Source organism: Dermacentor variabilis, chromosome 9, assembly GCF_050947875.1.
Source record: "Dermacentor variabilis isolate Ectoservices chromosome 9, ASM5094787v1, whole genome shotgun sequence".
NCBI classification, from domain to species: domain Eukaryota; kingdom Metazoa; phylum Arthropoda; class Arachnida; order Ixodida; family Ixodidae; genus Dermacentor; species Dermacentor variabilis.
In genome coordinates this window covers 107,283,814-107,306,618 of record NC_134576.1, presented here as the reverse complement: position 1 = coordinate 107,306,618, position 22,805 = coordinate 107,283,814, and the positions used below count along the sequence as shown (strand labels likewise).

Below are 22,805 nucleotides of genomic sequence, written 5' to 3'. Positions count from 1 at the left end.
CCACGATTGGGCGGGGCATCCAAACGCCGCCTACCTAAGGAAACACCTGGCTCCCTTTTGCCGAGCCGGCTTTCCCTAATCCTGGATTATAACGTGCCACGTGGACGAAATTCATTAGCGAGCTTCTGCATCTTAGGCGCCGGGACAAAGTTTCTGGAAGAAGAAAAAGAGTCCCAAGCAAAAATAAAGAAACGCTTCCTTGGAGCTGTTTGTCCTAAAACTTTTTTTTAACTCCTTTATCTTTAGTCAGCACATTGCAATAACTGTGGCATATCTCTGCAACAAAGCGCCAGCAGACGTCGACAATTGACACGCAGACCAACTACAGAGGTGCTTTTCGTAGTCTAACGACCATTTAAAAAGGAACGTGCATATGCGTGCGCCGAATTGAGTGTCCCCCTCCCCTCCTCTGTTTTCATTATACCGCCAACCGTTTATTGTTTCTCGCAAATTGTTCAATAGTCTCCGGTTGCAGGCTCCAATAACCATCGAGGTGAGTCACCTGAGACCGTGGACACGGCGTGCTCAGCTGATCCCCCTGTTCAAAAGTCAATTAGACTGATTTATTGATTATTTGCTATTCATTTTTGAGTACACAAGCTGGAATTGATGTACTGAAGCGGGGGAAGACGATGTTGGCCGCAGGAAGGTCTATAAACACTTCTCGCGGTGTAGTTTGCTCTAGAGGAAAGAGATGACGGTTTTTTTTCCGCAACACACGTTGCCTCGTGGGAAAACGCACCAATGCGAGTCCGTTACCGCTTCTGCCCTGCTACCATGGAAAACCTCTTTCGGGTCCTACTCTGCGCGACGAACTCTCTCGAGAAAGTATCTAGTGGAAGGCGTGTATTATTGATCAACTGTGTCCTTTTTTGTTCATTTTTCATTAGCAAAAGCATTCCGTTTTGACAGTATAATTCAGATTTGCTAACCGTAAATAATGAAAAAAATAATTATTTACCTGACGTTGGAAGAATAGATGGATACTACGTCCTGCAATCGCCCCGCTCTTAACTCCCGCATTGTTCTGCAGCACCTGTTCTTCGCCCTTTTCAAATTACTGGGCGCGGCCCTTCCATGCAGCCCCATATATTCTCCCTAATTAATCACCGTGAGTCGCTATAATGGCAGGCGATCCTCGTATACCCTTTTGCTTCCCTTTAAGGTTACTTTGCAACTGCTCTCTCCAGTGCTGCTAATTTAGCGAGAAAGTCGCTAAATTCAGTTAATGTATGGTCTCTACAACGATAAATTTGCCTTATTGGAGTTAGCGAGCTTCTTTAGCGACCTTTCAGTGACGTAAGTAGCCAGTATGTTGAATCGTTAAATTTATTCACGGGCTCAGCTATGCAAGTCTGTTAGAGCCACCCTTCAACACATGTTGTGGGGATGTGAAATATACCAAGATAACATGGCCGTCTCCCCGGAAAATCTACGGGTCCGGTGGTAGGCCGTACTGCTCAGCTCAGAACTCCAAGACCAACTTTGGGCCGTCCAGCGATCCAAGGAGACCGCTCGGGAGCAGCAGCTCCCAGTGGCCATCTAGGCGGCCCAAGGCCCGGGCCTCCCAATCGCCGGATTCCAAGTAAAGTTATCACACCACATAAAAATCTATGCCTCTTGCCCGTTTTGTCCAAAAGGACATACTTGTCACTACTTCTAAATAGATACCGAATGGTTCATTAGTAGGCCATCTGGTTGCATCAAAGCTACTTTACTAGGCAGATCACGATATTGAGATGATATACTTTTTAAGAAAATCTGTTTCTTTTCTTTTTCCTTTTTCACATTCCAGCCGCTGATTCGCCATTGCAGGGGGCAATATAAAGCGTTAGCTTAGATATAATAGGGATGGCGTCTAGGAGCCCTTAAAAGACGAAATTCCGAGCAAGTCGTCCTCATTAACATGACTTCACAATTTTTCGCTAAAAGCGAATATTTTCTTCAGCTGCCAGGCGAGTTGGGCCCAAAATAAGTTGCCAACGCTGCTTCCCCTCCCCACGCGTCCTCTCCCCCCCTTTTTTTCTGAATAACGCTCTGTGAACGAACAATATTGTCTGGATTATTTGCGTTTATTTCGTTCATGAACTCGTCCTCATTTCATCTTGTACCCAACACCGTTACACAGCCTCTTCTAGAACATTTTGAGTGTACATGCTCAAATGATTATTGTTAACGGTTATTGTTAACTGGTTATTGTTAACGATGCTGATATCATCATATTGACAGAGACAGGGGTTGAGTGATGAAGTCTACGACGGCACATTGGTTCCTGCAGGACGCCGTGCTTTTAGGAAACACCGTGGTAGCACGGGTGGTGGTATTTGCATAATCTACAAAAGTGTTCTTAATGTATTTCTTATGCCCGACGTACCCGACATTGAGTGTATCTTCTGTAAAGCTTTTAGATGTAATGTTGGGTATATTATAGGGGCCATGTACAGGCCCCCTAGCTCTACTGTCAGTACTATAAATGTATTAAAGAAGTATTTATGTGAACATGTTGAACCTGATGATCGGATCATCCTATCTGGAAATTTTAATTTGCCTAATGATGACAGGTTAACAATGTCCTCAAAGAATCGCAATGATAAGGTGGGAGAGGCAATGCTGAATACTGCTTTCACGTTTGACCTCACCCAAATTGTTGAAGGTTTCACGAGAATTCAAGAAAATAGTAAATGCCTTCTCGATCGTTTTTTGTTGGCGCAACTGTTACTGAGAGTATTAAGTGTCAGATTATTCCAGGAATTTCATATCAGGCCATTTTTCTTAGCCTCAATAACGTTAATCTTACGAAAAGTAATCAAGCCACATTTTCCTAACTTTTTCACGTGCCGATGACGAAGCCATTATTGGTATGCTTTCATTTCATCTGCACAATTTCTCATGCAGTACAGTTAATGATTGCAATCTTCGGGCTTCATTCAGGAAATTTCTATATGAATGCATTGATCGATTTGTGGCACTGATACGCAAGAAAAAGAACTGTGGGAATGTTTGGGCAAGCTGACTTACTGTACAAACGCGGAGAAAGTTAACAAGATTAAAGAAATAACGACGCTTAGTGGCCGCTTCGTGGGCATAGAGCAAAACATTTCTGATTTGTCTTTTCAACATAGAACTCAAGTAGCACGTGACAAGGATAAATATTTCGCAATTTCATTGCCTAGTTTTAGTACAAGCTCACCACAGAAATTTCGGCAAGCTATTTCTCCAACATCAACCGGTGTAGACGCTTTTATGATAGATGGTGTTCAGGTTTCCCATTGTGCAATGATCTCGAATCCATTTAATAGACAATTTCATTCTTTTCTTACTTGCGACGATGGTAAGTTGCCAAATCTTGTGTCAACATTACCACCGGTATCTGAAATTGTCGTAAGCGAGTAGGGAACCTTCAATATGCGCTTGAAACTTCATGTAAAAAAAATTGGTGCGGCTTTCTCAAAAGATATGCCGCATAGGCTTCTAAACACTTGCACATTCGGTTTTCCAAATCGTTGAATGAAGGGCAAGTGCTGACTTACTGGAGGACGGCCAGAGTAAAACCGCTACACAAAAAAAAAAGGGAAGAAAGATGCAATCAGTAATTACCGGCCAGTATCAGTAAGTTCAACCGTTTGTAAATTACTCGAGCATATGTAATTCGTAATCATATTTATAAATTTTTAATTGCCCATAATGCACCATATGAGTGTCAACAGGGATTCGGAAAAGGCTATTCAACTTGTGCACAATTAGTGGAGACTCTTCTCGATTTTGCATTGGCAATTGGCAATGGTGTCCAGACAAACGCAATTTTTACGGATTTTTCTAAAGCATTCGATAACGTGTCACACAAAAAGTTAATTTTTAAGCTAGAGAACATGCTTAAAAGCTCGCGGTTAATTAATTGGATCTCAGCTTACTTCAATAACCAAAAGCGATTTGTTATATTTAAAGATAAATGCTCTGAAAAAGCTTCCGTAGAATCTGGCGTCCCCCAGGGATCGGTGCTTGAACCGCTTCTTTTTCTTCTTTTCCTTTATAAATGGCATTGTCACTGACATATGTGTTAACATACAACTGTATGCAGATGACTGTGATACTTATTCTGAGGTAAAAAGCTCTAATGATCAAATAACGTAAAACCTTGCGTTTCGAAAAGTAATCGCTTTGTGTGACACTTGGCAGATGCCTTTAAACTATGAAAAAAAAAATACATATTTACGGCATTTCCCATAAGAATTAAGGAGCCCCCTATATTCCAATATCATTCAAACTATACGTTGATCAGTGATATGTAGCGCTACAACTAGCTGGGGGTCTGGGTTACTAATAATTTTACCTGGAATAAACACATCGATTATGTTGGAGCCTGTGATAACACCAGACTTTCTAAGGAAGGCTCGCAAGCGCTCCACTCCAAGTATTCGTTTGCTGGCATACAAATCCACACTACTACCAACACTTGATTACGCAGTCATCACTTGGGATCCATTCACGTTCACTAATATAAACAGCAATATAAACAACCTTGAAAAGATACAAAATATAGCTGAACATTTTTTCTACACCTCTTACGGTCGAACATCTGTAAGTGCACTGATAGCGAGGGAAAAACTGCCGTTCATAAGTGAAAGAAATAGTTTCTCGTCCAAAATTTTTATACCAATTATATAACCGACACTATAGTGTAGACCTCAAGAAATTATTGTCTTTCTCTGCAGGTTATGCCACAAGGCAAGGTAACCTCACAAACTCACTATTGCACCCTTTCAATCGGGCAATAATTGTTTTAAAAATTAGCTTTTTTTTTCGAGGACTATCACAGACTGGAACAGTCTGACAAATGATGTTCTACAACCATCTCTTGAAATGTTCGCCACTTGTCTCTAACAGCTCAATGGGCGTCTGGTTTTACCGTTGTTCAGTATTAACATTGACATTGTTCTCAATTTTACTATAGCCTACAATTATCTCTTTGAAAATATTTGCATTGTAACTCTAATGGTCCACTGAATTATTTTCTGGTTTCCTTGCATTTCATTTTCAAGCGTTCGATATTGTATTGCGTTAGATATTGTATAACTTGCAACCCTTAAACTTGTGCAATTCTGCGTTCCTACTTGTATTTTCCTTTACTCAAATGATATTGCGCAACAAAAAACGATACGGACGTAAGAGAGAACAACACACCAAGCGCAAAACCTCTTACGTCCATGTCGTGTTTGTTGCGCAATATCATTTGAGTAATGGATTACCAACTTGCCCGGAATGGTGCTCTCAGTAAGCATTTTCCTTCCATATTTCATTACGTTCTTGCTAAATATTGTGTGCCTGCCAAAACTTTTTCATTTGTACTACTCCCGACTGTAATTCCCACCCTGCTAAAATCTCTCGGTTAGATTGCAGTATCTGTAAATAAAATAAAATAAATAAATACTACTCTTCATTATTTTTTTACTTGTGCTATCTGTAACCGAACCATAACATCCACAAACTGAACGAGTTCAGGAAAAAAAATTTTTGATTTCACGGTTTTGCCATAAGGACGAAGCAATTGATGCGAAAGCAACATATTAGAATATTACACGAAGTGTAAGACTTGTAGCTGTAGTGGCAGCATGAATTGAAGTAAACGTAAGCTCCCAAAGTAAAAGGGACCTGTTATGCTAGGGGCCCTGTGTTTGAATCCTGCGATCGGACAATTTTATTTGTGTTGATTAATTAACGCCAACGTATTAGCCACTTTACCACGTCTTTTCCGTATAGGGAATGTTTGAGACGTCTTTCTTGGGCCGATCCCGGAAGTAGTTAGTGCGCAGCCGCGCCAGTAAAATGACGTCATTTTCAGGTTTCAGCTCTGTTGCCGCTTCGCGCTTTTAGCGCGTAAGTCTGAGAAGATTTACAATAAAAGGCACGCGCTGTCGGTGTTTTGTTTCAGGACATTTGTTTGTGGGCTGCCATTCTCAAAATTCTGGAGACTAATTTTGTCGAGAATGTAAGACCTGGCATGAGCAACTTTAGCGATGGTATGGGGCGGCAATATGACCCGCATATGCCGCATGTCATATAGCATAGCATGGCACATAGCATACATATGCTTAAGTATATACGGAACCTCACGGCGACGGCGACGGCAAAAATCGCTTGGGGTGTACAGATAATTGCTATCACAACAGGCAGTAAATAACAAGCAGTGAGATTTATCCTTGACTTTTATGACCCCACACGGGTACAGAAACACGTTTTTCCGGTGTGACTTGTCACCGGGCCCAAAAATATTTGATGGTGTTTTCACCTGCCAGAGCCGCAGCTTGTTTGTCTGTGACTGGGGCACGTCGTAGTTTGGGGGATTCCGAAAATTTTTTGACCATTGGAATTATTATGCCCAAGAAATTAGCTTCGTACATAAGCATTTTTGGCTCCCATACCAGTCGAATTTGACCGCTGTTGCCTAGAGCCGAGACCGCTACCCTTTACGAAGCAGAAGAGCTCCACAAATACGTGAGCCACCGCGGTGGATCGTCATCATCATGAAATCGTTTTCGTTGTTATCGTGCAAGTTGCACTGATTCACCAAACGCGAGTAGCAGCACCGAACCCAGAGACTGGTGCGCATACAGGTGAGCACGAATAGGAAGCATTTGATAAGCAAACTTTACCGTAAAGAAGGACGGGACAAGAGGGAGACGGGACATTGTCGCCCTGTTTGCGTTAGGAGTTCGTGACAACAAGGATGTTATTTTCACGATGTAATAGATTAGCACTCGTGAAAAACACACTGTTAGTGATAATGCGTATTGCTTGGTGTTGTAGGTGCTGAATAGACGAGATATGACAGTTATATGTGCTTCCCCAGGAAACAGTGCCACAATTGATGTGTGACTGAAGGCAAAGTAAAATGCTAATAATGCGCCCTTGGGGAAATGTGCTCTTGATTTGATCAATGCTCTAATACCGAAGGTACACTTTTGCTTAATAAAGTTGTTGGGGAAAACTTCAGTTTCGAATCTGATTTGATGCCCAAAAATGATACACAGTCGGAGACGGGAATGTGATGACCATCTAGAGTTATCTCAGGCAAGTCAGGCAGTATTCTTTGGCTAGAACGGAAAATCATGAATTGAGCTTTTGAAGGATTGATAATTAAATGAGTGGAAGAACATCATGCAACAATATGGTCAAGCTCACTGTTTAGTTTAAGGATTAAGGTTGTTAAAAAATTGTCACGCAACAAGACAGTAGAATCGTCTGCGTATAGTACACAATGTGCCGATTTAAGACACGTGGGTAAATCAATAATATATATAGAGAATAGTAAGGGACCTAGCATGGGGGGGGGAGCCTTCTGGTACACTTTGGTTAATAACTTATGTATCAGAATCAGCACCTCAAAAAAAAAAAGTTTGTTCTCTATCAAGCAGGTAACATTTTAGGAGGTTTAGTACTGGACTGGTAATTCCCAGGTCTTCTAGCTTAGTAAAAAGTATCTTATGATTAATTGTATCAAAAGGTTTAGTGAAGTACAAGAATACCGAACCAACGAGATTACCCGTTTCAATCGAGTTACGAATGTAGTCGGTTAGAGATATAACAGCTAAGTTAGTCGAACTGCCAGCGCGGAAACTATATTGAGAAGATTGCAACAAGTGATTTTTTGAAGTAAATATTTAGGCGCTTACGAAATAACTTCTCAACAACTTTACGAATCCACGGTAGAATAGAAATAGGAGAATAGTTAAAACACCTCCGTTTTATCACCTTTCTTGTGTACAGGAAATATCTTAGCCCTTTTAAGCAAAGTGGGAAGAATGCCACATTTAAAAATATTATTAATTATAATACAACGTGTACCAGAAGTAACAAACATCCCAAATAAACTAAGTAAAATACAGAACTAAATAAGTAACTAAATAAAATAAGTAAAATAACATTCTTGCTGTAACGAACTTATTTAACTATCATCTAATAATTATGTTTTATAAATTACTCACTAAACAGCTCTCATACCAATTCATTGATTCCATGCACCTCAACAATAACAATAATACCAGGTTTGCATGTAACTTTAATTTTCTACTACCTATGGTTCATTCTAACTATGGAAAAATGACATCATTCGCTGCTATAAAACTGTGGAGTGGTTTACCCATCAGCAGTAAATCTTCATCCTTTCATACAGTTAGCCCTGCCGTTAAACTGTTTTATAAGTCTAAGTTTACGTCATTCATTACACTACATTTGCCATTTGTATGTATTGACAGATTTTTATGCACTATAGGCTTGTATAGAGACAATTTGCTTTCGTAAATTTTATTTTTCTATGTTATATTTTCGCGAATGTGTTCGTTTCTTTTAGTTAGCTTGCTCTTTAATATATCTCAGCATTGTTATTATTAACCGAGGGTTCCGTTGCAGTCTTTGATTTTGGAACTCTCGTCTGTACATTGTCTTACCAATTCATTGTATTTAAGAAATAATAAACTGCAACTGAAGAGAGCGAGTGAGAGAGAGAGGAAAGGCAGGGTGAGTTTGCGTAAGGTTTGTTATGAATATGCGAGCTAACCAGCCCGTCAATGCATCTTGCTGATGAAGTAAATTGGGCTGATGTGTGATGTCTACTTGATGAGAAGCTGCAATGGTCTGTTAGAATAATAGAGTGTATAGTAAGCGATGTCGAAGGCGGCCTATGGTAATATTGAGGAATTCATGAATGTGGAGTAGAGAAAGATAGGCACAGGTATAATTTGGGATCTGCGCAAGGGGCTTTATTGCTGCACCGTACTTAGTTTAGCTGTGAGCGTGATAGTAATTTGATGCACCGCCAGGCAAAGTCGTCGCAGATGGAGATGCAACTGGTCTCGTAAGAAAGCTGTGTTGCAAATTTCAATAGAGCGAGAAAGGCACCGAGTGGCACATAATAACGACTAACTTGTCGCTTTTGGAGGGAGAGTCAGAGAGAGAGAGAGATCCACGGCCAAGCCACCGTAGCGCAAATTATGATGGCCATTTTGCAGTGGTGCCTTCCGATCGATCCTATGCCATTCTTATCATTCGCCTTCTTGCCTTCACAGCTGGCTGATCTCACTGATAACTCGAGCTGAGCGCAGCGCAGCGCGAAGAGCACGAAAAAGAATAGCATTGGAGAAAAAAAAAACGTCGCTACTAAAGTGCGGCCTGGGAATAGCCGGTTAGCTGTTTCGTGTCTTTTTATAGGAACATATTTTGATAAGTATCACAATGCTCATACTACCCGCCCTACTCAAGGGCACTGAGAAGACGCAACAAAATAAGAGCTAAAACAAACCGAGGAACGCGAATTCAAACTTTACCGGCAGGAACTCAGGTAAATAAAAAAGCAGGGCTTTTAGCTTGTGCTGCCACCTGTGGCCGGCAACGTCAAAGGCGTAGTAGGTTGCTAACAACTCTCTCGGCAGGCGGCGACTCATGTCTTGCAGGAGCCGTTTGTGTGTTGATGCTGCTGGAACCGTAGTGTTTCTTACTATGTGTTATAGTGAGAAATTCTATGTGCTAGAACACTCCGTTTTATTTGCAGTTTGAAATCGCTATTTTTGATGGACATACATTGTACTACATTCGGTTATGACGTAAGACACTCTGGTAATGCAATCCACACAGCTTTTCATTTTTTTTTCCTCTGGAAGCTGGAATCTAGTAGTTTCTTCCTTTATTGCTTCGTTCGTTAAAGAAAAAATAATTAATACCGCACTTGATGAGAACGTAATTCAACCGACAAACCAATGAACCATGAGAAAGGTACGTAAAGTATGCAATTACTTCAGTAATTTAGTAGTAGCGATAATCGATTACTACAAAAAATAATATATCTAAGCTTCTAGTTTAGTGCAGCCATTCCAAGAAAAAAACAAATACCAAGTCAACGTCCTTTGTTGGTTCCGTGTTCCTAGTTTATTTTAATTATTGCCCTTATATATTCCATGCATATAACAGATATATAGGTAACCACTGGATTACAACAACTACATCATGCAATGGTAACTCGGCGCACATGCAACCGGACTCGGTGAGTGTGACACTGCCGCTTGTCGTCTGCTACGTGTTTTTAAGCTCGGTGGCGTCATCTTGCGGACGCCACAGCAACGAAACGAACTGGTAGTTGGAAAGGGCGTGCCGGTGAGTGGCTCGGTTGGACGTGGCGCGCGGCGGCAACACGAGCAGCAGCTGCAGCAGTTCGCTCGCCGACCGGCTCTTTCTCTCTCCCACTCTTCACATTTCTCGCTCTCCCCCTCGAGCCACTGCAGCTGAATGGGTCAGCCCGCAGCAATGCGTTCTGTTTACATGTCAGTTGCTCCTTGCCGGGCGCGGACGCAGCGTCGTTGACTGCGCTCAACCCAAGGTGTCAGGGAACCGTTATGCTCCGCTAATGGCGGCTACGATGCCGTCGCCCGCACCATCTTCGTCGACCTGCGTCGTGGTTCACCGAGACCGAGGAGTCGCCGCCGACAAAAGGCCCGAACAGCCCGGCTCGCGCGGCAAGTCGATCGCCATGGAGCGCGAGCTCCCTCCGCGTCGCGCTTGCTCGGACGTAGGCCACCATCGGCGAAACTCGGCGACGGCTCTCGGCTGCGCGCCGAGGATCAAAAACCGGGTCCGCACTGCTGATCTGGAGCAGCTACGCTTCATCCTGGAGTGCTTCTTCCTCTCGTTCGGCCCCGAATGCCCGCAGCTGGGTCGCAACCACCCAAACTCGGACCCCGAGCGCTACGCGTCGGGCCGTCAGCAACAGCAGCAACCGCCTCCCCAGCACTACCGCCGGCGGAGCAGCGTCGACTCCGGCAGCGCGACCTCATCGTCGTCCTGCTCGACGATTCGTTCCTCGTCGACTACGACGGCGGACGCCGGCGCCGCAGAGCAGCTGCCCGCGGAGTACGACCACGACGCGCTGCTCCGGGAGGTGCTGCGCCTGTTCGAGGCCGGACTCGACGGAAACGGCGGTCCCGTGCTCCTCCGGCACCAGCACATCGCCGAGCTCGCCTCCCTGTCGTCGATGCCCGGCGGCGACGAGGAGCCCGAGCCGGACTTCGCCGTCGGTCCCTGGGGCATCACCGAGTGCGGCATCTGCCTCGAGACCGCGGCGCTGTACAGGCGGCCCTGCTGCAACTTTCCCGCCTGCACCCCGTGCCTGAAGCGCTACTACGCGTCGCGGGTGCGCCAGAACAACATCCAGATCGAGTGCTGCAACGTGCGCTGCCACCAGTTCGTCTCCCGAGACGAGATCAGCGCGCGGCTGCCTGCGGACTCCAAGGAGCACTTCCACCGGCTCCTGGTCACGGCGAACGTGTCGACCAAGACGTGCCCGCACTGCAACCACGTGACGCGGCGGCCCAAGCCCGACAACCAGCCGCTCAAGTGCGACGCGTGCGGCAGCTTCTGGTGCTACGCGTGCCACGCGCCGTGGCACGAGGGACTCAGCTGCCGCCAGTTCCGCAAGGGCGACCGGCTACTCAAGGCCTGGGCCCGCACCACGGCCCACGGCCAGGTGAACGCGCAGCGCTGCCCCAAGTGCAAGATCTTCATCCAGCGCATCACCGGATGCGACCACATGCACTGCGCCCGCTGCAAGACCCACTTCTGCTACCGATGCGGCGACCGGTTCCGGCAGCTCAAGTTTTTCGGCGACCACTACAGCAAGTTGAGCGTGTTCGGCTGCAAGTTCCGCTACAAGGCCGACAAGCCGCTGCAGCGAAAGGTCGTCCGCGGTGCCGTGTTCGGGGGCAAGCTCGTCGCCGCGCCCATAGTCGGTGTCCTGGCGCTGTGCGCCGGAGTGATCGTCGTCGGAGTGGGTGCTTTCGCGTTTCCGCTGTACGGTGGCCTGCGGCTAGTGCAGCGCTACCACAGCGTCAAGAAGTCTGTCAACCTCGAGAATGACTCCACGCCGCGGCTGGTCTGTTTCTCGTGAGTCGTTGGTAACCTGCTTTCTGCCCTGTTTGTCGCAAGTCCTGTACCCACTTCATCGGTGCCGCTATCGACCCATACATACTGGTGATCTATACCATAAGCACAGAAAAAAAAAACAACGGGGGGGGGGGTCTGCTTTTCGCAAGCCCCTACACTCGACAAACGCATTTCACTGATCGATAAAACCACACGGTGGCTCTAATGAAGTCGCGCGCGAGGCGTGATAATTTATGTCGTCTCCTTCCGCAAATGTCCGCCTACTTCTAACCACAAGCTCTCGTTGTAAAACTTTTCGGTGTACCACGTTTCCAATAAGACCCATTCACGCTGTTTGTTGATGCTGTTGTATGACTTCTTGGTGTCTGTTTTCAGTAAACTATATATAGCACAGAAAGAACTATGGTCAAAGTGAGAGGCTTCAGAAAGATTCCTGCTTGTATGCTGTGACTGCCTTTGGGATCTAGGACAATGATTAGACAATTGTAGCCACGGCAGTTAGTAGAGGTGGTGCTGTAATTTCATGCACATTTTTTATGCTTTCATAATGTTTTATGAGAAATGCATGCTCGTCTCAAGCCATTCTGCTTGTCTAAAAATCATTGCTCTTTTCTGACGCAAATGGTTTTTTTCTCCGGGTTTCCTTTTTTTTTCGTTTCTTTTGCGTGACCTTGCGGTAAAATATGCCACCCTATGTCCCAAGTGGGATTTGAACAAATGTCTTCCTGCCTTTGCATGCCTTCTTTTAGTCAGATGGCACTTCATTCTGAATGGTGCTTTCGGACATATTGCGAGAAATGGTCTTTTTGCAGGAAGCGTTGCTCTCTGCTGAGCAGAGGACGGTTATCGTTAACCACTTTTGAAATGTTTCCATAGCAAAATGGTGAGACTTCCAAGTCATGTGTTTCCTATGTCACTCTAGGGATTTTATTACCTTGTGCAGTGGTGTGGCGCTGGTGGTTTCTTATAGGTTAATGTTAACTATTAGAGTTTTGCATTGGTGTTAGTATTAAATCTTAATACACCCTGTTTACTCTCCGTGAGAGACTTAGACGTTCATGGCTTGGTGTCAGCTTTTGTGTTTGCCTCATTTCACCAGCTCTGTCATGTCTTACCTTTGGGCAGAGATAGCAGTCACGAATTTTGGTAGTCGTCTAAGGGGCAACAGGATATGACATTGATGAGGTAGTTGTCCATCAGCTATACTTTGTTCTTTCTTTTTTGCATTGTGTGTGTCTGTATTACGACTTTCAGCAAATGCGATCAACCTTCACTGTACCACATATTGACGCTTTGTATCCCTAGACACTTGGTACTCTTCGACAACTGTTAGCTTTCAGGAACTGTGATCATATATCTCATGCATAGTTTGTAAAGACTATATATATAAGAGCAATTGTCTAACAATGTACATCACATCCCTCGTGCTGTATTGTAAATGTCGAAAATAAGCGCAGAGGCACATCTTCTATACCTGGAGTGAGACTTTCAGGTGGTACGGGATTATACCATTGTATGGGCAAGTGCCAGATTGGCTAGCAGAAGGGTGGCATAATGGCTTTGCCAATAATAGTCTATTCGAATACACTTCCCTCCACCACCACTCGCAGTCCTTCAAATGTCAGCAAGCTAGTTTTTTTTTTTTCGCATCACTCTGTGGTCTGGTTGCTGTCGCTGAATAGTCCAAGATTCGCCATCGTCTTCTTTGTTTCGGCTTTCGGCTTGGCCGTCGGCTTAAAGAACCCGCAAGGAATTTTATACCTGTCTTTCTATTCGAACTCGCGCTGCTCGTTATGATGAGCGAAGCACAAGGTGTAAAATGCGGATGAGAGGTTTGATGATGACATCTTTTACCATGCGCTTCGTTCTTTTTTTCTTTCCTTTGAGCAATCGAGGTGCCGCGTTTGCGCGTAATCCTCGCCTGCTTGCGTCGTGTTGTCAGGCGTCGTGCTGCTTAGAGACTTTCTTGATGGGACCCCTTTTCCGAGTCGGTGCTTCGAACGGCGTGACGAAAACGCGCACTTGCTGTTTCACGCCGGCGTTGATCTCAATGCCGCTTGATTGCGCTGCCGCCGCACTTGACTCTGCGGAAGTCATTCGTTGACAAAACCCGCCGTGCTCGAAATCGGCGTCTCTGTGGTCGTGATGAATCGAAAAGCTGCACCGCGGTTCTGTTTTATTTGCCTACAGTGCCCTAGGTGAGCACGTCAGACCGCGTCAGTACTTGATATTGAAAGCATTACCGACTCCCCTGTTGGTGACGTAAGGCTTAGAAAAGTCGGCCTGTGGACAGCACCAACGGTTGCGAGATTTGCCGTTACTCACGTTTTCTTTCCTTTCCTTTTTTTTCTTGCCGCTGCGCCATTCTGTGCTGCGCACGGTTCCTTGGGCTACTGCGCAAGAGTATATAGACCCTTGACAAGCCCTCGACAACCAGAATGGCCAAGAGGCGCCGTGGGACGCCTGATTTGACCCACAAGCAATTTCATGTCTGCAAACTCGATGGCGCAGGATCGATTGGAGCTGATTCTTTCTTCGAGACACTTTCCAGGCACGATTAGCTTCAACCAGCTACGCGCAGGGTTGATTGGGTGGCATTGAATGAAGGGGTCCTATTCGTCGAGGTCGAGCAATGACATTGTCCTCTTTGTTTTATCTTGGGGCCGCTGACCTCGAGTTCCGGGGCAGCCCTACCTGCGCCTTCCTCCTTTACCTTGGAGCGTCGGCCCTGCGAGAAGATGTCGCCTGGGAGGTTTATTACTTCCTTCTTCGCTCGAACTTGGCGCCCTCATACCGCTGCCCACTCTAGCACCGGTCGATAGGCTGCCGTAGTTTCCTGCGCTCTCGAGGGTCTCGCAACGTTTTCTATCGTGGCGCTTTCAAACGCGCTGCGATACGAACGTTTTCATCTTCAGTCTGCGCATCTTTTGGGTAACATGTTCAGAACGTTAGGTGTCGTGGTCAGGTTCCCCGCCTAAGAGTCAATTACAACAACAGCAGCAGCGGAAAGGAAATGTGCGAGGCAAGGCATGCGGTTAGATATGCTGAGCAGAATCTTGCGGGAAGGTCGGTTATTCACTCCTGATTGCGCAACAAAAGTGCACCTCAGGTGCTGTGGAATTCTCACGAGTTGCGCGGCATGCAGAGTTTTTTTTTATTTTAGCGAGAAAGCACGTTCACGGTTCCTGTTAAACCGAAAAAAAGAAAGACGAGATCACTCCTTGTTACCATGTCAGATTAACGACACGTCGCTCAAGTGCTTTGGTTTTTCCTTTGCACCGGGCTTCACACCAACGCGCTGTCTTTGTGTTTGACATTAATGGTAGAGGTGTGAGTGCGATCGAAAATTCCCTTAGGTTTACGATAGGCACCAGACGCAGCAGCTTAGGCAGAGCGGCGTAGGCAATCTGGGAGGAAGAGGAGTACAGAACTGCGATACACCATTTGTACACCATTTTCTGCCACATTTGTCTTTTCGTTGCAACTCTCTAAGAATCGAAGATTTGTGCTATCTGCTGACATTCTTCGAAGTCAGAAAAAAAGAATGTTTAAAAATTGAGTCTTACAGGAAGCTGGCGACTGGCATCGACGCCACATTGCGTAATTTCTTTTTTTTTTCCTCTTTTTTTTCTTACATTTGCCGGAAGGACACGGTAGCAAGGGACGAAGAATAGAACATTGATTTCCAATACAGCGCGGACCGCTCTCCACGTACCGCAGCGTTCGCCGCAGTTAGGTCACATGAACTCGTATTCCACAGCTCTCTCTCTCTCTCGGTGCCGCTCGATAGGCTATAGATTTTCATTTGTCTGCGCAAAGTCGCCGCGGTGCTACTTGCGTTGGAAATACGCCCGTTCAGAACCATCAGCGGCCGTTCTGGGCCGACCCTTGTCTTTCGTCAATCTTTGTGGCATTTTATTTCTCGTGCTGCTCTCGCCACGCCGTATGAATTGAAAAGGAAAATGACTCATATCGTTAACTAATCCGAATATCAAACGAGTAACTTCGGAGCCCTGAAAAGAAAATTGATGCTCGCATGATACCACTGTACGACCGGAGAAATCTCTCGCCGCGGAAAACTGATTGGCACGCAGAAGTCATGCGAGAATGAAATCCAACATGTTAAAACTTTTTGTGCGCAAACAAACAGGGACGAAGAATAGAGGCAACACAAGGACGAGCGCTTTCCTTGTGTTGCCCCTATTCTTCGTCCCTGTTTGTTTGCGCACAAGAAGTTTTAAGATGAATCTGTTCCAACTAGGCCGACTCGCAGTTATCCAACATGTTAAGTTCAGAAAAAGAAGACAAGAAAAGAAAAGAATATTATGTTCGCGAAATTGGAGCGCGTGAGCTTCACAGCCACCAGAAAGAAGGGAAAAAAGGATTCTCGAGATGTGCGCCACTTCCTTTGTCAGCTCTCCGCTTTGTTTGCCGAGCTTGGATGAAGCAGCATTTTTTCAGACATTGTATGGACAAGAAAGACATACAAAGCAAAAAAAAATATTAGAACAGAAACGGAGGATGGAAAAGCAGGGTTTCCACTATGGCTTTCTCACTTACTAGCGGTTGGTGATGTTTCAGACCTCCAAGTTCGTTCCTGAACAGCTGGGAAGATTTGTGATGAGGCCATGAGGGTCTCCCCTAACGGCCATATATATGCTAGGCCGCCGCCATTGTTATACTATGTGTGCCCTGCGCCATCGTGTGTATAGCGATGTGCTTTACGACGTCACGCCCTCAAGTCAAAGCATTGTCACTCGCCCCATTTTTGCCACGACTCGTAGTGATATAAATGCTGCCTCTCCTGCCTGTGTGTACAGTCGAACCCGATTGTAATGAATGTTTGGTGTATCGTGCAATTCGATATACCCAAATCCTCCTGTAACGAACTGAAACGAACTTTTCTGGTGCGTTCATTATAAGCGGATTTGTTATTTCCAGTGGAGAAGCAGGGAAAAAAAATATTGACATAATTACCAGTAGTAGGTACTCATTCTTCTTTCCTGTGCCTCGAACAGTTTTATCAGCGTCACTAAGAATGTCGTTCTGTATTGTCTATGCGCGAATTGCGCGACCTGCTCCAGTTCACTTCATTTCATGGCTCTGTAGGTGGAAATACATTCCGCGACGCAGCCGCGCGGCTCTAGGGACAGATCTCGGAGGCTATGCTTTTGCTGACTGAATTTGGGAGCCGGAAACATCCCATAGACGCCATGTTTTGGACATTACCTATTGCGCTGGCAGCGGATGCATCGAGTTCGATATAGTCGGACTCGATTTCGTTACGAGGAAGTTATCCTACGGGAATGTCGGCCAATAAGTTTCGCCTGTTCGTTGTAGAGAATAAGTTCACTCAATCCTGGATCATTATTTCGGGTTCAACTGTACGTCGCCGCGTACTAGCAACGTATTGTGTTATTCTTGGCCCCTGTGTCCTAAGGTATATATGCTGTTCATCTTTACAACGTGTTTATATGTGTGTGGATACGAATTGCTGCCATTCCATGTCTTTTTGCGTGTAAAAACTTCTACCCATTTTCTTGCTTCTTGTCACCCTTTTCTCTACGTCACTATTCTTCGTCTCCTTTCATTTCTTTCCTTTTTTGTTTCTCGTGAACATTGAAAGTGTGTGCCCATTGTGATGCTATTTATTTGCGTGTATTTATTGTGGAAACACGACAGTCTGGTAAACGACGACGCGTGACAGAAAGCGCGGACTCCTTCGATGACGTAGCGTACGCCCGTTTGTGCAAAACAACTGGACTTACTTTTTTTTCTGTATGTGTTTCTTCGCCTGTAGTTGGCGATTCTTTTTTACGATTGATGCGTCTTTCTTGACAGAGGCTTCTGTGTACGATAATTGTGCTAAGTTTCTTTTTTGTATTTAGTGTTGCTAACCACAGGTATTCAAATCTTTGAACATTGTTGTAGAGTACGCGAAATTCCCATTCCCGCATGGCTGCTAACCATTCTCGCCTGAAACAGCCCCGACAGCCGCACGAGCGAGGATTCCCCGTCAAGGGGTCGTTGATCAATCCTTCAATCTTAAGCCACACTCGCTGGGCAAGAACCGCGCCTTGAAACTCTGCAGTTTTCTGGGACTAGGTTTTTTTTTTCGCGAGCTAGAAGAATGCGTAGGCTTTACCCTGTGTGACCAGCACACCCGTATGACCAGCGTGCATGCGTTCCTGTTCCCCTGATTTCTGCCCGTTTCGAAAGAATATTGGTGGTCCGTAGCAATTTGCTCGGGGATGTCGGCGAAATCGATAGACGCGGACCTCCACGTTCTGGACCAACCGAGGTGGTGTTTTCTTGCAAACGTGGTCATTAGCCGAGTGTTTCGTGGCTTATAAAGTGCACGGGATGCTGACTTCGTTCATTTTGACGCTTGGTATGTTCTGCAGCGTGCATTATTCAGCGCCACGGAAACTTGCGCAGCCCGTGGAGCTTTACGGCAGCCCCATTCAAAGACGGGTCAAGGCAGTATTTTTTTTTTCGAGGCGTCCCTTTCACCGCCAGAGCAACGTCTTAGCTGGCTTAAATCGACGCTTAAAGTGATGCTTAAAACGAGTGCTGTATTCAAGTGGTTGTGAGACCGTGTCGGCTGCATACCGAGGCTCTAGTCACTTGTTGATTCGCGGTTGAATGTGGCATAATCTCTCATTCCGAGGGGGCCAGGCGTGCGCTTGTGTGGCGCAAATGCAACGGCCTTGAGAGAAGCGTGCGGAACGAAAAAAATGGTGTGAGCCTAGATCAAGTGCCCCCTTGTAAGGAGCATTTAGAGACGAAAAAGCACCGCATTACCCATCTTTTTCTCTTTCGTCTTTCTGTCTTTTTTTTCTCTCAACTGCTGTTCCAATTCCGCGTAACTGCCCCTGCACATTCTGCATTGTTGGCGTTCGTTTTTCGGGGTTGTTTTCTCTAAATCGCGTGGAGACAGAGGGTCTGTTAATGATGACGACCCTCCCGAAGCGTGCTTTGATGATCTCGTTTGTTTGCAAATAGCTTTCCTTGAAATGAGAAAGGAAAAAAGAAATATATATGTAACCGTTTGCCCGGATAAGTGCGGCTGCTGTTAGGCTTCTGGGCCAAGAAACGTAGCCATTAGATTGGGAGGGAAATGTTTGGACGTCTAGTTTGTTCTCGAGCAAAAAGAGATTTCGCAGCCGAGAAAAAAGAGGAGGACATTAGGCAAGCGGTCATTAAGGGCGGACTTGTTTGCGGAGTTTGAATGCGCAATTCGTTGAGTCGTAATTTGTGCTTCAACGTTCATTAGGTGTCCGCTCTCGGGTGGGATGACCACCAAAGTGAAAACGGATTATTGCGGATTCAACACGCCGGCAATGGCGGCAGTGTCTTTGTTCCGTGCGCCGCGTTTACTTGTGCAGCTGGTCATTCGCCAAACTGAGTGGTTGCGGTGCGATCCACAGACGCCCCCCCCCCTCCCTTTCTTTAAAGGAAGGCTGCGGTCTGTACGTTGAAGGCCTTCTCGACTGATAACGAGCTGTAGGCATCGTGATAGAAACGGCTCAGGTTGAAGCAATTCCTTTGGTATGCCTGGGCCTCGGCAGCCTAATACTGTTATAGCACCTACGACGTGACGTGATGGAAGCGACTATGCATCAATTTACCAATTAGGAAAGCTTTTTCCTTGGAAGTTTTATGTCTGCCTACGTTCATATGAAGGGGATAATGACTTTCATTGCAGCGATTGCGAGAAAGAATCATCCTTTCGCAATGTGACAGAGGAGAAACGGCAGACGACAACAGCTTCCTGCCTTTGTTCGTCTCATTCCGTCTGTAGTTATTGGACCTTCACTATGTACCGCTATTTTGACCCAGTTTCTTTGGCAGATATCATACTAGGCGCTTGACAAACGGCCGTGAAGAGCACGCAGTCTCATTTGTGGACTTTGAATACCAAATTTGTCGAGCTGCAGTTGGCGACTGAACGCTCGTGTGGCGTCTTTGGTCCCTCCGTAGCGGACATGAGGGCCACTTGTGAAAGACGGTTTTCCTTTATGTCGTCACTCCCAATTCATGGCGTTCTTGCTGCCGGGCCACTCCATTGCCTTCTGCCCGTTTTGTGATGAAAGTAATTAGGCTCGCCATTTCTTTATCACTTTCGCCATCTCGTATTACTCGTGTATATGGATCCTATACAGCCCGCTACGCCCCGAGAGCGATCATTGCGTCAGACCGGAGATGCCGCTTGAATCCCCCTTTTTTTTGGGGGGGGGAGGGGTCGTTACGTTCACAATTTCCTGTTTCTTCTCATTCTTTCTTTTTTGGTAGCCTTTCATGACACTGCATTATCCTCACGTGTCTTTGGTTTCACAAAGCTTATGACGGCAAATGATGTCCTTTGTGAGAGGACCGGTGTATTGCGAAACTTCAGTATGTTCCTCGTGCGACCCATGAAAGATCTGTACCACAGGATTCCACCGCCTGTGCTCCGCTCAGGGCGAGGCAGATCTTGGCGGACTTCCTTGATGACCTTGCATCGCATGCAGCTTTCGTTTTGAGATGGGAAAAAGAGAAACGTATGACCCGCTGCTGCCGGCGTGCGAGAACTTGTCGCCGCGTTCCCCCACTCTTGAGAGACAGCCGTGGATAGCGGACCTATGTCGAGCCTGGGAAACGATTGAGGAAAAAGAAATTGATCAAGTTCCGAGTACCGTCTTTGTGAAGCAGCTTTTCTATTTCTTTCCCGAGCATGCAGTCGAACCGTGTCTGTTCCCAGGAAAGCTTGGTGCGTTTACGCAGTGATTGTCAACGTCGTCACGGCATCTGATCCTCACGTGGGAAATTGTTCTCTCACGTACGCTCATCCTTAGCATCCGAAATTAAATTGGGAATTCTGTGCAAGCAAGCGGGAATTCCGGCAGATGGCATTTGATTGTGTGTTTGATTACCTCGAAACGGAGTAAGTTAAACTTGGTGGGAATCACGTGGCGGGACTCAGCGGTGCGACTGTTTTGCCAGGCAGTTCGGCAACCACAGGAAAGAGACCATATCAAAACTCTGGCAGAGGTCGCATCTTGTGGTATAATAAAGTGTTTCTAATATGATCATCTACTATTGTTATCGCTTTTCAGTCTGTTTAGACCATAGGATGAAATACATTGTAGCTCTTTTTTTTTGTTACTCTGAGCTTCGAGTTCGGTGGGAGGGCTGCTTATTTGCTGCACACAACCCCTCGTAAAGGTGCGGCAAGTCCAATGCCTTTCTTTGAATTGCATGAGAATGGTGATGAGATGTAGCGACAGACGTCCAGTTGTATGCACAAGCGGGTAGTGTGGTATGTATATATGTATTGGTGAGTGTGGGCCCCAAAAGCCTTAGCCCCATGCTTTCGGAGATGTATTGCTTAGGCACACAAATGCTCCCATATTATGTTTTGGGGCCGATGGACCTATGTGCGTACGCGCTGAACCTTTTCTTTACGCCATCGGAAGCTTGAAAAAAGTGTTTTCCAATGTAATAGCTTGTAGGTTTTGCTTCATTATGACCAAAAGTATCCTGCGTAAGTCCTGGACTGGCTTTCTGTTGACTGTCTAAGTGTGTGTGATTGAAGGCCATACATAGATTGTCTGTAGCATGTCAAGGACGATTTTTGTTCCGAATGGCCAGTCGAGATCTTGCAGCGGTGCTTAAAGTAACTTGTGCCAGGTTGGCAGCTTACAGTTAAATCATGGTTGTAATGAAATCAAGCAAGGTCATATCTATCATGTGGTAACGCCAATTTCCATGTTTCAGGGGCCGCGCGAAGCGGCATGTATACGCTATACTAGTGCTCAAAGCGTTTGTGACTGCTCCGACGCTCCACGTCATTGCGATTGCCTGTGACTGGGGAGCCTTGCAGAATCGAGTGTGTAATACGATGACCTCATTGTATGCGTATGTTCTCCTGGTTTAAAGAAACGGTTCAGCGCGCACGATTCAAGCCCGGTGTGCGTGTGTGTGTGAGTGGAAGTCCGCGGGTCGGGCTGACGCTCCATTCCGTGGCAATGCCGAGAAAATAGGAGTGTGTGCAACATCTTGTTTATATATTTCTCTTTTTTTTTCTGATGCGATGTTTGCGTACTCTGTGCACGCGTTGCTGGAAGGCAAGAGACGAAAATGTTGAAAATAAAGAGCGTCGTGTTATATGAAACTGTGTCTGGTTTCATTTTGCTAAATTTACCGTCGCGTGCACGTGGTCGGCCGCGTTGCGGCTGGACCTCAGACACACGCAAGTTTAGGTTACAGACGTACACCTGCTTCTGTGTGCAACAAATGAGTGGTGCTATTTTCTTCTTCTTCTTCTATTAAACGTACTTAAAAACGTTTTGGCATCTCCTCTGCTCCAACTTGTGATAAAGAAAAAACGCTCAACAAAGAATAAAGCCGCACCGAAAAAGAAAAGAAACACGGCCCAGACAAATTGAGTTCACGCGAGGAGTCCGCAAACTCTTACGTTCACATGTCGATTCGCGACACAGCTGCCATACCACAACACACAAGTTCAGGTCAGCCACTGGTGAGAAAAAAAAAACGTTTAGATACGACATTACTAAACAAACGGCAGCGTCCACACGGTACTACATGTCTCGCTGCATCAGCTCAAGCAGTGAACGTGGGTGAGCACGCCACCAGCTGCTGAGCCCGTAGAGTTTCATGCGATCATTACTAGAGGGGATTCTGGCGCTAGTGTCTACGGGGTCGCCAATGGGGTTGTTTCAGCCAGCATGGGAATTATGGGAACCACATGGATTTGCCTAAACTTCGTCCTTCTGACTTCGAACGGCTTCTTGACTTTGTAAACTCGTCATTTTCAACAAAGTGCTGCCTACTACGTGATTAAATAAACGTCATTAAAATTGTCCGATGGCAGAATT

At 45.8% G+C, this 22,805-nt stretch overlaps 1 protein-coding gene across 1 annotated transcript; it reads left to right on the top strand.

Annotated features, from left to right (window-relative positions):
• Positions 1-10,016: 10,016 nt before the first annotated feature.
• LOC142557240 (E3 ubiquitin-protein ligase RNF217-like) lies at positions 10,017-22,081 on the top strand. The gene is made up of 2 exons (XM_075668943.1): positions 10,017-11,925; positions 21,685-22,081. The coding sequence occupies exons 1-2, from the start codon at positions 10,394-10,396 to the stop codon at positions 21,842-21,844; spliced, it is 1,692 nt and encodes a 563-aa protein (XP_075525058.1). The 5' UTR covers positions 10,017-10,393; the 3' UTR covers positions 21,845-22,081.
• Positions 22,082-22,805: the final 724 nt, after the last annotated feature.